Source organism: Pristiophorus japonicus, chromosome 3, assembly GCF_044704955.1.
Source record: "Pristiophorus japonicus isolate sPriJap1 chromosome 3, sPriJap1.hap1, whole genome shotgun sequence".
In the NCBI taxonomy this organism is placed as follows: Eukaryota; Metazoa; Chordata; class Chondrichthyes; family Pristiophoridae; genus Pristiophorus; species Pristiophorus japonicus.
Genome location: NC_091979.1, coordinates 293,198,066 through 293,215,050, shown reverse-complemented (window position 1 = coordinate 293,215,050; position 16,985 = coordinate 293,198,066). Strand labels below are relative to the sequence as shown.

General features: G+C 44.7%; 1 protein-coding gene across 1 annotated transcript in view; it reads left to right on the top strand.

Annotated features, from left to right (window-relative positions):
• LOC139255875 (protein CC2D2B-like) overlaps positions 1 to 16,985 on the top strand; it is a 558,271-nt gene that overhangs the window by 474,183 nt on the left and 67,103 nt on the right. Inside the window, exons 30-34 of the mRNA XM_070874046.1 lie at positions 3,048 to 3,143; positions 3,245 to 3,409; positions 3,626 to 3,652; positions 3,765 to 3,968; positions 10,726 to 10,815. Coding sequence (XP_070730147.1) covers positions 3,048 to 3,143; positions 3,245 to 3,409; positions 3,626 to 3,652; positions 3,765 to 3,968; positions 10,726 to 10,815 — 582 coding nt within the window. The remainder of the gene's footprint in view (positions 1 to 3,047; positions 3,144 to 3,244; positions 3,410 to 3,625; positions 3,653 to 3,764; positions 3,969 to 10,725; positions 10,816 to 16,985) is intronic.

The following is a 16,985-nucleotide window of genomic DNA, read 5'->3' as shown; positions in this document are numbered from 1 at the left end:
CTCCCCCACCGCGGGAACGAACGGGCGCCTCCTCCCCCACCGCGGGAACGAACGGGCGCCTCCTCCCCCACCACGGGAACGAACGGGCGCCTCCTCCCCCACCACGGGAACGAACGGGCGCCTCCTCCCCCACCGCGGGAACGAACGGGCGCCTCCTCCCCCACCACGGGAACGAACGGGCGCCTCCTCCCCCACCACGGGAACGAACGGGCGCCTCCTCCCCCACCCGCGGGAACGAACGGGCGCCTGCTCCCCCACCACGGGAACGAACGGGCGCCTCCTACCCCACCGCGGGAACGAACGGGCGCCTCCTCCCCCACCCGCGGGAACGAACGGGCGCCTCCTCCCCCACCCGCGGGAACGAACGGGCGCCTGCTCCCCCACCACGGGAACGAACGGGCGCCTCCTCCCCCACCGCGGGAACGAACGGGCGCCTGCTCCCCCACCACGGGAACGAACGGGCGCCTCCTCCCCCACCCGCGGGAACGAACGGGCGCCTCCTCCCCCACCCGCGGGAACGAACGGGCGCCTCCTCCCCCACCCGCGGGAACGAACGGGCGCCTGCTCCCCCACCCGCGGGAACGAACGGGCGCCTCCTCCCCCACCCGTGGGAACGAACGGGCGCCTCCTCCCCCACCCGCGGGAACGAACGGGCGCCTCCTCCCCCACCCGTGGGAACGAACGGGCGCCTGCTCCCCCACCACGGGAACGAACGGGCGCCTGCTCTCCCACCCGTGGGAACGAACGGGCGCCTCCTCCCCCACCCGTGGGAACGAACGGGTGCCTCCTACCCCACCGCGGGAACGAACGGGTGCCTCAACTTGTGAGGCTGACTGCAGCATTCTCTCTGGCTGAAGCACTTTCACACAGGTAGGAAGATGGTTTATTTAATCTTTTCTTTGCTTATAAATGTTTATTCAGGTTGGATTTATTTGTATAATATTTGTAGAAGTATAAATAAAGATTTATTGTAGAATTTAATGACTTCCCTTCCCCCCCCTCCCCCCTCCCCCCCCACCTCGTTCTGGACGCCTAATTTGTAACCTGCGCCTGATTTTTTAATGTGTAGAACAGGTTTTTTCAGTTCTACAAAAATCTTCACTTGCTCCATTCTAAGTTAGTTTGGAGTACGTTTTCACTGTGGAAACTTTGAAATCAGGCGTCAGTGGCCGGACAGGCCCCCTTTTGAAGAAAAAATTCTGTTCCAAAGTAGAACTGTTCTACCTGACTAGAACTGCAGAAAAAAAAATGTGGAGAATTGTGATTTCTAAGATAGTCCGTTCTCCACCAGTTGCTCCTAAAAATCAGGCGCAAATCATGTGGAAACTTGGGCCCATTATGTCTACTACATTACCCTCATTCTGTTACTTCTTCAAAGAATTCAGTAAGGTTGGTGAAGCATGATCTTCACTTTTGAAATTCATGCTGACTATTTTTCATTTCATTTTCGGTTTCTAGATGTTTTTCTATTACATCTATCACCTTTGCTAAGCTAACTGGTCTATAGTTCCATGGACATATTTCATCTCCCTTTTTAAATATAGGAATAACATTTTACTATGATAAAAGCACTATATAAATGAAAGTTGTTGCTCTTCTTCTTGGGAAATAGACAACTCTGACAAGTTAGTAGTTATTAACCATTCCTGGTTGCCCAGAGGGCATTAAGAGTCAACTCCATAATGTGGGACTGGAGTCACATGTAGGCCAGACCAGATATGTAATAGATCATAGACATATTGGCCTGGAGTTTCTGCTTGGTTGCATTGGGCTTTTTTGGCACAATTTTCCTGAAATCAGCGAAACCAGCACAAAAGATCATGACATTTTAAACGCAAATTAAGTTCAGGGCAGATCGTGTTTCCGCAATCTTTTGCACTAATTTTAAAAAATCACGCTCGAAACCAGTCTCGCCCACAAAACAGTCTTGCCCCAGATCAAATTATTCACCATTGCAAGTTTCTGCTAATTACTCGTGTTTGCAGGCCTTCGAGGAAGCTCTAAAATTAAGCTTTTTCTTTTTAGGCGAAAGGCATGTTTTAAAAGCTTTTAATCATATTTTTCTAATTTACCAAGAAACTGACTACTGAACATCAATATAGCTAACAAATGATTCTGTATGGTTTTTAAATGTTATTTTCTGTTATTTTATGTTACTCATTGGTGGTGGACCAGACAGTCTGATTAAAATGTTTTTTTATGACAAACCCACTTTCAGATGTATTAATCAAACCGTACCAAGTTACCACTCTCAAGGAATATTTTTTAAAGCAAAAATATAGAATTTTTAATTATGTTCTAAAAGGCTGCCCAATTGCACTGGTTCATGGCAAATTTTATGTTCAGTAATACGCAAATTACTTTGAGCGGAAACTCAAGAATAAAAAACGCTTCTCAAAACTTGTGCAATTTTGAGCGCACCCAAAGCAGAAATTGAATCCCTTGAACTGCCTTTTTTAATTGTCAGATTTTTTGGGGCTGTATCAACGTTTTTAAAACTATTGGTCAATTTTAGATTGCCATGTCTGAATTACTGTTCAATTAAATTCTTTTGTTCCCTTGAGCTTGCCTTATGACTTAGGGGGCAACAGTGAGGTTGCTTATGGGGCCATCTACCTTTTTCTAATCTTCAATTGTGTTTTTTTCAACCAATGCTACACACCACCCTCTCTTCCGTCATCAGTTTTTTTTATTCGATTGGCTTATTTTTCCACCCTTTTTTGCAGCCAGAACTCCACATAATAAAGATGTGGCTGATCTGTCATTGAAAAAAATAACTTTTAAAAAGTAAATATTTTGATGGTTTTAAACATGAAGGGGATGCACACCAATCCCTTTTTAATCAACCCATTTCATAATTCCAATCCATTCAAAACTCTGCCTGTAAACAACTTTATACCATCGCAATTGAAAACGATTATTAAAATGTTGTATATTCTGGAATTTCTAATGTGTTCTGATTAGACTTTTAAATAGACTTTTCATAGTGTTCTTAGATTTTGATACAACAAATAAACAAATAATTGAATTAATATTTTTGATCATAGAATGACTGTCTCAAGACTTGCAACATTAAGCCACATGTTAAGCATTGGCTGGGATCTATTGCTATCCCATTCAGTACAATCCTCGAACAATCAAAGGTATTAGTATTGGTTACAGTTAAATCATTATAAAGTAGCACTTGCCTAAAATTTTTAAATAATTTTTATAGTTGCCTTTGTTTTGTTTGTGGTATGACTAGGTCAGTGGTACTTTCAGAATAGACACCCCAGCAATGTTACTCGGATACACTTGGAAGAAAATAGAGACAGGCTCTTGTGAGCTATTTTATGAATTTGGACTTGCAGAAAGCTCCCTTTTAACAATCTTTGTCACTCTGGACCCTCAAGTTTCTTGTTCAGATAATGTAAGTCCTCATTTTATTGAATGAGATTTAAATTTTAAATTGAATCTAGAATAATATATACCATTATTCCATTTTCCAACCATTAAATAACATTTTAATACATTTTGTGGTTTATGGAAATTGGTGGTTTGACTGGGGAATTTTCTGTGTGCTATCTTGGCAGTGGAATTCTGCAATGATTATTATTTTTTCTGAACATGCACTCTTTTGCATTAGGAAGAAAAGCAACCACCTCTCTGGCAGGTTAGTAATCTATTTAGAAAGTGGACATTTGCTCATTTCTATCTTGTTAAACATTGAAACAATAATGTAATAAATGGTCTTTAATATTATTGTTTATTTTGACCTTTTTTAGTTGGAAACAATAGAAGATGAAGAGATTTTGCATTTGGCATTTACATTTCAAAAGGAGGCTCAGAAATGTTACCCAAAGAGAAGGATCATTGTCACTACTGTTGACAGTGAATGCAGAGTCGGGATTGTTACAAGATATATCAAGCCACTTTGTCCACCACAAGAATTGCTTGATACCTTTCCTGAAAATCCAGAAGCAACCTTTGTACGTCAGATTTTAACTATTTGTAGGATTCATAAAGAAACTAACAAAGCTTGATGAGGTCAATAATTCTGAGCAGTGCTGAGGGGAGAACCCAATTTTAAAAAAGTTCCTTGCCCTCCACCAACCTGACCCTCTGCCACCCCTGCCCCTGTGCTACCTCTTCCCCGCTGATCTGAGCACCTCCATTGATGATGTAAAATCCTATCAATGTTCTACAGGCAACCAACAGGTCTTGACTGACTGCTACTATCTGAAATATTGGCCCCAACACCCATGCTCCTGGTATATCTTGAGCAACACGCTCAAAAAATATTGAAAAAAGCTGGCCTTGTTTTATTGGGTGAGGTTAACTTTATGCTGCACAATCACATCATGCACCTGAAGATTCATTGCCATATAGTATTCCCAGTCACAATAAATGGCAGAGCAGGAAACTGACCTGGAGTTTGAGAACATGTAAACACAATCTTGCTTGCAGATTGCAGAGAGCCTGTTTTAAGGCAGGCTCTCAACGATAGTACATTTTCTATATGCCTGCATCAAACAACATGCAGTCATCGCCACATATGCCCAATACAGTGGAACAATACAATATCCCCACTATTTTGTTCAGCCTTACATAAAGTACAATGGGTATTACCACATTACTACTATCTTATGCTGCCTCATACTAAATGAAATGTCATACCACATTCAATGTTACTTTCTATAACGTGTGGTTCATCTTTACTCAGTGATTTTTATTCTAGTGCTTCCCCTTTGTGAAAATGATGGCATGTCTCTTCTGCTAACTAACCATTTGCTCCTTCTGAGTGATTCCTGGGTCACATGAGTAAGTCTGGTGGGTGACTGCAGAGTGCCAGTGTTTGCTTCTTGGGACAGATGTGATCCAGTATCTTCTTATATTGAGTTAGTAACTGCTGTAGTAACTGTAACTGCTAGCATCACATGAAGTACTGCAGTGGTTGCCTGGTCCTGCATGATATCTGGCACAGCTAGAGTCACTTTTGAGAAGGAAGGCTATACGGTATGAATATGCCATTGATCTGAGAGACAACTTCATTATCTATTAAACTCCTGTTTAACTATAGTTGATACTTAAATCCACCATGAGGTGGGTTTGGGTGCGGCCGAGTAACCCAATCTCAAGAGACGGGTCTGTTATTATAATAGGTTAATGAGGGTACTCCCTTGAATTTTGACAGGGATTTAAATTTTACACCTTCAGCATGGATTTCCCCAGACTTGAGAAACTTGACAATAAAACAGATGTGAGATTGAATGCCACTTCATGGGGATAGTTAAAGCGCAGGAGTCCCAATATGAATAAAGGCTCATTGCTCACAACTGCTTTCTCAGTTCCATCTGGTAAATGGTTTTCTGAGAGTTCTTTTAGTGACAGATGTATTGGTAAAGTTTGGATGTGTTCACAAAGAGAATATCAGGATGGGTGGTGCCATGGCTGCTTCAGATTGAACCACGGACAAGGAAGACAATTGTCATCCAAAGCAACAAGCTGTGGTGGGAGTTGCAGGTGGACAACAGGAAGGTGAACAACAAATAGGGGAGCAACAGAGGGGCCAAGTTCACAGGAGACACTACCCACCTAACAGGGTGTACTGACAATTTTCTTGATCTTTTAACATAGAAACATAGAAAATAGGTGCAGGAGTAGGCCATTCGGCCCTTCGAGCCTGCACCGCTATTCAATATGATCATGGCTGATCATTCAACCTCAGTACCCCACCCCATTCTTCTCTCCCTGATCCCTTTAGCCGTAAGGGCCCCATCTATCTCCCTTTTGAATATGTCCAACGAACTGGACTCAACAACTTGCTGTGGCAGAGAATTCCACAGGTTCACAAATCTCTGGGTGAAAAAGTTTCTCTTCATCTCGATCCTATATGGCTTACCCCTTATCCTTAGACTGAAGAGCAATACTTCTGGAGGTTCAGATTGACACGGCAGATGGTCACAGACATCCGAAGTGTTACGTATGAATAAAGAATCTGACTAGATACTGTGAGCTCAAAGTAAAGTGTGACCATAGTCTTCTATTGCAGGTCTCCAGAGTGCCTCTCCAGCCTGTGAGGCCTCCTTAAGTACAGGTGCTCCTAAGGGATTGTGGGATCCCTTGGGACTCTAGTGAATGCGCCTTCTGATAGCTACACAAGGGTATATACAGGTTTACATATATAACAACACTCCCCTCCAAAGTCAATAGTGTAACTATTTACAAGGTGAGTCGATCTGGGGCCTTTCTTTCCCTGGTTGATCGTCTCGGTGCAAATGCTGGTTCTGGTGAATCATTTGTTGGGCCCTCACTGGGCTGCTGTGCAGCTGGCCTTGCTGGGCTGCCTGGTGTGGTCGGTCCTGCTGGGCTGCTGCGCGTGATGGGTTCTGCTTCGTGGTCAATCGCGGTGTCAGTTGCCACAGGTGTGTATGTTGGTGGGTCAAAGAAGGTAGGGTCCAATGTGGGTTGCTCTGGATAGTCCGTGAATCTGAGTTTGATTTGGTCCAAGTGTTTCCGGTGGATGAGACCATTTGAAATTTGACCTGAAACACCCTACTCTCCTCTTTGGCCACAACGGTGCCAGGAAGCCACTTGGGACCTTGTCCATAGTTCAACACAAATACATGATCATTGATTTCAATTTCGTGTGACACATTTGCACGATCATCATATGTACTTTGTTGAAGCCACCTGCTCTCCACCTGTTCATGTAGATCAGGGTGGACTAACGAGAGTCTTGTCTTAAGTGCCCTTTTCATGAGCAGTTCAGCGGGTGGAATCCCAGTGAGCGAGTGGTGTCTCGTGCGGTAGCTAAGCAGGTTTCGGGATAGGTGAATCTGCAGTGAGCCTTCAGTAACCCCCTTCAAGCTCTGCTTGATGGTTTGCACTGCTCTCTCTGCCTGACCATTGGATGCTGGTTTGAACGGGGCAGATGTAACATGTTTGATCCTATTACGGTTCATGAACTCTTTGAACTCTGCACTGGTGAAACATGGCCCGTTGTCGCTCACAAGGACATCAAGCAGGCCATGCGTGGTTAAACATGACCCGCAGGCTTTCAGTGGTGGCAGCGGACGTGCTTGCCGATATTATCTCACATTCAATCCATTTGGAGCACGCATCTACAACCACGAGGAACATTTTATCCAAAAACGGGCCTGCATAGTTGACATGGACCCTGGACCACAGTTGGAGGGCCAAGACCATATACTTAGTGGCGCCTCTCTGGGTGCATTGCTTAACTGCGAGCATGTGTTACATCTGTGAACGCAGGACTCTTAAGTCCGCATCAATACCGGGCCACCACACGTGGGATCTGGCTATCTCTTTCATCATTGCACTGCCTGGGTGAGTACTGTGGAGATCACTGATGAAAGTGTTCCTTCTTGGGGACCACTACCCGATTACCCCACAGAAGGCAATCTGCCTGTATAGACATTTCATCTTCCTGCATTTCCACTGGGACACTGGACCAGCTCCCGTAATTTTTTACGAGGGACAGTAAATGGTCCTGGCTCGTCCAGGTTCCAATCTGTCGGGCAGTAACGGGTGATTGCTCACTCTCGAATGCTTCCATTACCATGACTAAATCTGCCATTTACACCCCCCTGATGGGCAATGGCAGCCTACTGAGAGCATTGGCACAGTTTTCTGTGCCTGGCCTGTGGCGGATGGCGTAGTTGCATGCGGACAATGTGAGCGCCCATCTCTGGATACGGGCCGATGCATTCGTATTTATCCCCTTACTTTCGTAAAAAAGGGATATCAGTGGCTTATGGTCAGTTTCCAATTCAAACTTGATGTATTTTCTTTACCCCATAAACATACACTAACGTTTCTTTTTCAATCATGCTGTAGGCTTTCTCAGCCTTAGACAGACTTCTGGATGCATAAGCAACTGGTTGCAATTTCCCAGATTCATTAGCTTGTTGCATTACACACCCGACCCCATACGACGACGCATCACATGCTAGTACCAAACGTTTACATGGATCATACAACACAAGCGATTTGTTTGAGCATAACAATTTTCTAGCTTTTACTAAGGCATTTTCTTAGCTGTTACCCCATATCCATTCATCTCCTTTACGCAGTAAGGCGTGCAGTATTTCTAACAGTGTGCTGAGACCCGTTAAGATGTTACCAAAGTAGAAACGACCGCAGCTCCGTCACGTTCTGTGGCCTCGGTGTGTTCTCGATTGCCTCCGTCTTCGAATCGGTGGGCCTGATGTTGTCTGCCGCCATTCTTCTCCCTAGGAACTCCACTTCAGGTGCCAGGAAAACTCACTTCGAGTGTTTTAACCTGAGTCGACTAAGAACCTCCTCCAGGTTCTGCAGGTGCTCGACTGTGTCCCGACCTGTGACCAAGATGTCGTCCTGGAAGATGATGGTGTGCGGGACCGACTTCAGTAAACTTTCCATGTTTCTCTGGAATATTGCCGCTGCTGATCGGATTCGAAACGGGCATCTGTTATAAACAAAAAGACCTTTGTGCGTGTTGATGCAGGTGAGGGCCTTCGATGATTCTTCCAGTTCCTGCGTCATGTAGACTGAAGTCAGATCCAACTTCATGAACGTCTTTCCTCCCGCCAGCGTTGCAAAGAGATCATCGGCCTTTGGTAGTGGGTATTGGTCCTGCAGGGAAAAACGATTGATAGTTATTTTGTAATCGCCACAGATTCTGACGGTGCCGTCTCCCTTGAGGACTGGGATAATAGGACTGGACCACTCGTTGAACTCAATCGGGGAAATGATGCCCTCGCTTTGCAGACGGTCTAGTTTGATGTCTACCCTTTCTCTCATCATGTATGGCACTGCTCTCGCCTTATGATGGATGGGTCGCGCCCCCGGAATTAGGTGAATGTGCTCTTTTGCTCCTTGGAATTTCGCAATGCCTGGTTCGAACAGCAAAGGAAATTTGTTTAAGACCTGGACACACGAAGTGTCGTCAATGGACGAGAGCGCTCAGATGTGGTCCCAGATCCAGCTAATCTTTCCCAGCCAGCTCCTGCTGAGCAGCGTGAGATCATCGCCCGGTACCACTCAGAGCGGTAACTTGTGCACCGCTCCATCGTAGGAGACCTTTACAGTAGCACTGCCGATTACGGGATTCAGTTCCTTTGTGTACGTTCTCAGTTTAGTGTGAATGGGAGTCAGGACTGGCCTTGAAGCCTTGCCTGGCGACAATTTATTGAAAGTCTGTTTATTCATAATGGGCTGGCTCGCGCCTGTGTCCAGCTCCATTGACACCGGGAGTCCATTTAATTCGACCTTCAGCATTATCGGGGGACACTTTGTGGTAAAAGTGTGCACCCCATATACCTCTGCCTCCTCGGTCTGAGGCTCTGGTTCATCGTGATCTGCCGTGGATCTGTCCTCCTCTGCAACATGGTGGTTTGCAGGATTAGCAGGGTTTGCAGCTCGCCTGCACATATGGCATGAATGGAACCGATGATCACCACGGCAGCGCAAACAAGGTGTTAATGGCCTTGCATTCATCACCCTTGATTGTGGACTCAGACATCTGTGGACATGCAGCTGCAGGCGATTTGGAAACAACATCACTTTGTTCACAGTACTTGTAGCAGCACTCATGTGCTGAGAGATTTGCTTAGTATTGTCACTGGTGGCAATGAATGCCTGGGCTATCGCTACGGCTTTACTCAAGGTTGGGGTCTCTACAGTCAAAAGTTTGCGAATTATCACTTCATGGCCAATGCCAAGTATGCAGAAGTCCCTGAGCATGTGCTCTAAATGTCCTTCAAATTCACAATGTCCTGCAAGGTGTCTCAGCTCGGTGACATAGCTCGCCATTTCCTGGCCTTCAGACCTTTTGTAGGTGTAGAACCGGTACCCCGCCATCAGAATGCTTTCCTTCAGGTTCAGATGCTCCTGGACCTGTGTGCACAAATGATTGTACGATTTCTTTGGGTTTCGCTGGAGCAAGCAGATTTTTCATGAGGACATACGTTGGTGCCCCGCAGACGCTGAGGAGAATCGCCCTTTGTTTGGCAGCATTCGCTTCTCCTTCCAGCTCGTTGACCACAAAGTATTGGTCGAGTCGCTCCACGAAGGTTTCCCAATCATCTCCCTCCGAAAATTTCTCCAGGATGCCCACTCTTCTCTGCATCGTTGGATTCATCATCTGTATCTCGTCGCCAGTTGTTATGTATGAATAAAGAGTCTGACTAGATACTGTGAGCTCAAAGTAAAGTGTGACTTTAGTCTTTTATTGCAGATCTCCAGAGTGCCTCTCCAGCCTGTGAGGCCTCCTTAAGTACAGGTGCTCCCAAGTGGATGAGCCCTCTGGTGGCTACACAAGGTTTACATATATAACATGAAGCTTGCTATAAGAAGCTCTGGTCCCTGTTGGACATGCATTCCCAGTTTCTGTGAAAGTCACTACTTCCCTTTAATCTTTTGCCTTTAGCACCTTCCAGGGCACCACCGGAGATGTATCAAAGGAGACATGAAACCCGGAAGTAAAATTATAATTAGGTAGCCATGTTGAAATCAGACAATTCGACGGAATCATGTTGAATTTAGACTTCTTCCGGACTTTGCTCCCGCTATTGTCTCTGGGTTCTTATTGGGTTCTTATGTTTCTTCGGTTTGAATTTCTCAAATAATTTGGCAGTTATCAAAATAAATGAGCAGTTACTTTAATGCTTATAAAAAACAATTCACCTTTGTATTATTTGCAATATTGTTAACACATATAATTGGTACTTTTTTCCATTTTAGAATCTTCTAGCTAGATTTGTGTCCTTGATTCCATACCTTCCAGATAGCCTGGATTTTCCAGATGCCTGCAAAATTTGGCTGACATCACAGGTAAGTAAAACACCAGAGATAAATGTTATGTATTTTAAGAGGAAGAACATGTAAAGAAGTTGATTATATTATTTAATAATCGCTTCATAACTGTTACTTAATATTTTACACATGAGGAGTAATGGTAGGAGTCCAATCATGTTTTCACATATAAGACTATACCCATGATGTACTATATACATCTTTGTAATTTAGGGGGTATGTTAGCATATGTTGGACTGCTTTCTTGTTCTTTTTTGTTTTGTTACTTTAAATGCCAGATTACACACACACTCAGTTGTAATAATGCAGGATCAGATCTTTATTGAGACCTCATATTATCCACAATCTGTGTGAGTGCACAAGTCTTTTCATACTGCACAAAACCAATATTTGAGGTGCTGAGACACACACTTCAGAAAACCAATGTGAGCACCAGCTGCTTCTGAGACACACATGAACTGATTACAGTGTGAGCTGCTAAACAGTGTTCCCTTACATTTCTTATACTAAGTTTTACCTTTGATCACTGCATTCCATGCATACTATCAATAAATTGTGGTACCTCAAAGATATACACAAATGCCAACAGAATAACAACATAAACTAAACAACCAGGCACTCAATTCCTCTAATTGGGCCTTACGCTAAACATTCGTAAGACAAAGGTCCTCCACCAGCCTGTCCTCGCTGCACAGCACTGCCCCCCAGTCATCAAGATCCATGGCGCGGCCCTGGATAACGTGAACCATTTCCCATAACTTGGGAGCCTCTTATCAACAAAAGCAGACATTGATGAGGAGATTCAACACCACCTCCAGTGGGCCAGCGCAGCCTTTGGCCGCCTGAGGAAAAGAGTGTTTGAAGACCAGGCCCTCAAATCTGCCACCAAGCTCATGGTCTACAGGGCTGTAGTAATATCCACCCTCCTGTATTGCTCAGAGACATGAACCATGTATAGTAGGCACATCAAGTCGCTGGAGAAATATCACCACCGATGCCTCCGCAAGATCCTACAAATCCCCTGGGAGGACAGACGCACCAACATTAGCGTCCTCGACCAGGCCAACATCCACAACATTGAAGCACTCACCACATTTGATCAGCTCCGCTGGGCAGGCCACATTGTTCGCATGCCAGACACGAGACTCCCAAAGCAAGCGCTCTACTCTGAACTCCTTCATGGCAAACGAGCCAAAGGTGGGCAGAAGAAACGTTACAAGGACACCCTCAAAGCCTCCCTGATAAAGTGCAACATCCCCACCAACACCTGGGAGTCCTTGGCCAAAGACCGCCCTAAGTGGAGGAAGTGTATCCGGGAGGGCGCTGAATGCCTCGAGTCTCATCGCCGAGTGCATACAGAAATCAAGAACGTGCAGCAAACCTGTCCCACCCTCCCTGACCCTCAACGACTGTCTGTCCCACCTGAGCAGGGACTGTGGTTCTCGTATTGGACTGTTCAGTCACCTAAGGACTCATTCTAAGAGTCTTCCTCGATTCCAAGGGACTGCCTATGATGATGATGATTTATTGCTGTAGTAAAACTCTCTGCTCCCTAAACAGATTGATCAAGTTAACACATTCAGATATGGCTGAATGACTCTTATACATTTTACTATTTTCTTTCCATGAAGATATCCTTACTTTAAAATCCTCAGCCAATTTAGCTCAACAGAAAGCTGTTTTAACTTTTAACCCATCATGTGTTGGTCTCACAGACTGCACAGAGAAGAATAGCAAGGTACCCAAGTAGTGTGAACCCTGTTCCCAAAGTTAAGTGGTTTTGTTACTGAACTAATAATCCAGAGGACTGGATTAAAAGTCTGGAAACATAAGTTCAAATCTCCACCAAAGCAGCTGGGGAATTTAAATTTAGTTAATTAAATAAATCTGGAATAATGATCATGAAACTACTGGATTGTTCACTAATTCCTTTAGGGAAGGAAATATGCTGACCTTACCCAGTCTGGTCTTTTTGTGACTCTAGACCCACAGCAATGTGGTTGACTCTTAAATTCATCCTAAAGTAGACTGGAAACAAGGACCTAAAGTAGACTGGAAACAAGGACTAAACGGTGGCACAATTGAGGAACAGTGGAGGACTTTTAAGGAGCTCTTTCATAGTGCGCAAAAAAAAATATATTCCAGTGAAAAAGAAGGGCGGCAAGAGAAGTGATAACCAGCCGTGGATAACCAAGGAAATAAAGAAGAGTATCAAATTAAAAACCAATGCGTATAAGGTGGCCAAGGTTAGTGGGAAACTAGAAGATTGGGAAAATTTTAAACAACAGCAAAGAATGACTAAGAAAGCAATAAAGAAAGGAAAGATAGATTACGAAAGTAAACTGGCGCAAAACATAAAAACAGACAGTAAAAGCTTTTACCGATATATAAAACGGAAGAGAGTGACTAAAGTAAATGTTGATCCCTTAGAAGATGAGAAGGGAGATTTAATAATTGGAAATGTGGAAATGGCTGAGACCTTAAACAATTATTTTGCTTCCGTCTTCACAGTGGAAGACACAAAAACAATGCCAAAATTTGCAGGCCACAGGAATGTGGGAAGGGAGGACCTTGAGACAATCACTATCACTAGGGGAGTAGTGCTGGACAGGCTAATGGGACTGAAGGTAGACAAGTCCCCTGGTCCTGATGAAATACATCCCAGGGTATTAAAAGAGATGGCTGAAGTTATAGCAGATGCATTCGTTATAATCTACCAAAATTCTCTGGACTCTGGGGAGGTACCAGCAGATTGGAGAGCAGCTAATGTAACACCTCTGTTTAAAAAAGGGGGCAGGCAAAAGGCAGGTAACTATAGGCCGGTTAGTTTAACATCTGTAGTGGGGAAAATGCTTGAAACTATCATTAAGGAAGAAATAGCGGGACATCTGGATAGGAATAGTGCAATCAAGCAGATGCAGCATGGATTCATGAAAGGGAAATCATGTTTAACTAACTTACTGGAATTCTTTGAGGATATAACGAGCATGGTGGATAGAGGTGTACCGATGGATGTGGTGTATTTAGATTTCCAAAAGGCATTCAATAAGGTGCCACACAAAAGGTTACTACAGAAGATAAAGGTACGCGGAGTCAGAGGAAATGTATTAGCATGGATAGAGAATTGGCTGGCGAACAGAAAGCAGAGAGTCGGGATAAATGGGTCCTTTTCGGGTTGGAAATCAGTGGTTAGTGGTGCACCACAGGGATCAGTGCTGGGACCACAACTGTTTACAATATACATAGATGACCTAGAAGAGGGGACAGAGTGTAGTGCAACAAAAATTGCAGATGACACTAAGATTAGTGGGAAAGCGGGTTGTGTAGAGGACTGAGAGAGAATGCAAGGAGATTTGGATAGGTTAAGTGAATGGGCTAAGGTTTGGCAGATGGAATACAATGTCGGAAAGTGGGGAAAAAAAACAGTAAAAGGGAATATTATTTGAATGGGGAGAAATTACAACATGCTGTGGTGCAAAGGGACCTGGGGGTCCTTGTGCATGAATCCCAAAAGGTTAGTTTGCAGGTGCAGCAGGTAATCAGGAAGGCAAATGGAATATTGGCCTTCATTGCGAAAGGGATGGAGTACAAAAGCAGGGAGGTCTTGCTGCAACTGTATAAGGTATTGGTAAGGCCGCACCTGGAGTACTGCGTGCAGTTTTGGTCACCTTACTTAAGGAAGGATATACTAGCTTTGGAAGGGGTACAGAGACAATTCACTAGGCTGATTCCAGAAATGAGGGGTTTACCTTATGATGATAGATTGAGTAGACTGGATCTTTACTCCTTGGAGTTCAGAAGGATGAGGGGTGATCTTATAGAAACATTTAAAATCATGAAAGGGATAGACAAGATAGAGGCAGAGAGGTTGTTTCCATTGGTGGGGGAGACTAGAACTAGGGGGCACAGCCTCAAAATACGGAGGAGGCAATTTAAAACCGAGTTGAGAAAAAATGTCTTCTCCCAGAGGGTTGTGAATCTGTGGAATTCTCTGCCCAAGGAAGCAGTTGAGGCTAGCTCATTGAATGTTTTCAAGTCAAAGATAGATAGATTTTTAACCAATAAGGGAATTAAGGGTTACGGAGAGAGGGCGGGTAAGTGGAGCTGAGTCCATGACCAGATCAGCCATGATCTTATTAAATGGCAGGGCAGGCTCGAGGGGCTAGATGGCCTACTCCTGTTCCTAATTCTTATGTTCTTACGTTCTTATTCTGAAATGGCCTAGTAAACCACTATACTACTTCAATGTCTATCACCAAGAGTGGCTCAGTAGCACCTCTTGACTGAGCTGGCCAAGTCCTGAAGGACATAGCTACCAGACTGGGCCTGTGGCAGGTGGCGAGAGAACCAATGTGAGGGAAAAACCTACTTGACTTTGTCCTCACCAATCTACCTGTCGAAGCTGCATCTGTCTATGATAATATTGTGGGCAACCATAATGCATCTGTCCATGACAGTATTGTCAGCAACCATGAGGCACGGTGGACCATCAGTAGCAGCAGAATTGTAAACCACCACAATTGGTAACCTCATGAATCGGCATGTCCCTCACCTTACCATTACCATCAAGCCAGGGGACCAACCCTAATTCAATGTGGAGTGTAGAAGAACAAGCCAGGAGCAACACCAGGCATACCTAAAAATGAGGTGCCAAACTGGTGAAGCTACAACACAGGACTACATGCATGCTAAACAGCATGCTATAGACAGAGCTAAGCGATCCCACAACCAATGCATCAGCTCAAAACTCTGCAATCCTGCCACATCCAGTTGAGAATGGTAGTGGACAATTAAATAACTAACAGGAGGAGGCGGCTCCATGAATATCCCCATCCTCAACGATGGCGGAGCCCAGCACTTGAGTTCAAAAGACAAGGATGAAGCATTTGCAATCATCTGCAGTTGGAAGTGCCGAGTGTATGATTCACTTCGGCCTCCTCCTGAAGTCTCCACCATCACAGAAGCCAGTCTTCAACCAATTCAATTCACTCCACGTGCTATCAAGAAATGGCTGACTGCACTGGATACAGCAAAGGCTATGGGCTCTGACATCATGCCGGTTGTAGCACTGAAGACTTGTGCTCCAGAACTAGCTGTGCCTCTAGCCAAGCTGTTCCAGTACAGTCTGTGGAATTCGCTGCCTCAGAGAGCTGTGGAAGCTGGGACATTGAAATAAATTTAAGACAGAAATAGACAGTTTCTTAAACGATAAGGGGATAAGGGGTTATGGGGAGCGGGCAGGGAAGTGTAGCTGAGTCCATGATCAGATCAGCCATGATCTTATTGAATGGCGGAGCAGGCTCGAGGGGCCGTATGGCCTACTCCTGTTCCTATTTCTTATGTTCTTATGTAGTTACAAAACTGGCATCTAGCCGACAATGTGGAAAATTGCCCAGATGTGTCCTGTCCACAAAAAGCAAGATAAATCCAATCCAACCAATTACCACCCCATCAGCCTACTCTCAATCATCAGCAAAGTGATGAAAGGGATTGTCGACAGTAATATCAAGCGACACTTACTTACCAATAACCTTCTCACCAATATGCTGTTTGATTCCGCTAGGACCACTCGGCTCCAGACCTCATTACAACCTTGATTCAAACAAGGACAAAAGAGCTGAATTCCAGAGGTGAAGTGAGAGTGATTGCTCTTGACATCAAGGCACCATTTGACCAAGTGTGACATCAAGAAACCCTAGTAAAACTGGAGTCAATGGGAATCGGGGAAAACTCTCCACTGGCTGGAGTCATACCTAGCACAAGGAAGACGATTGTGGTTGTTGGATGCCAATAATATCAGCCCCAGGACATCGCTGCAGGAATTCCTCTGGGCAGTGTCTTAACACCCAACCATCTTCAGCTGCTTCATCAACGACCTTCCCTCCATCATAAGATCAGAAGTGGAGATGTTCACTGGTGATTGCACAGTGTTCAGTTCCATTCGCAACTCCTCCAGCGACATTAGCAGTGCCAGTATGGTTTTATGAAAGGGAAATCATGTTTGACAAATTTGCTGGAGTTCTTTGAGGATGTAACGAGTAGGGTGGATAAGGGGGAACTGGGGGATGTGGTGTATTTGGATTTCCAGAAGGCATTCGATAAGGTACCACATAAGAGGTTACTGCACAAGATAAAAGCTCATGGGTTTGGGGGTAATATATTAGCATGGATAGAAGATTGGCTAACTA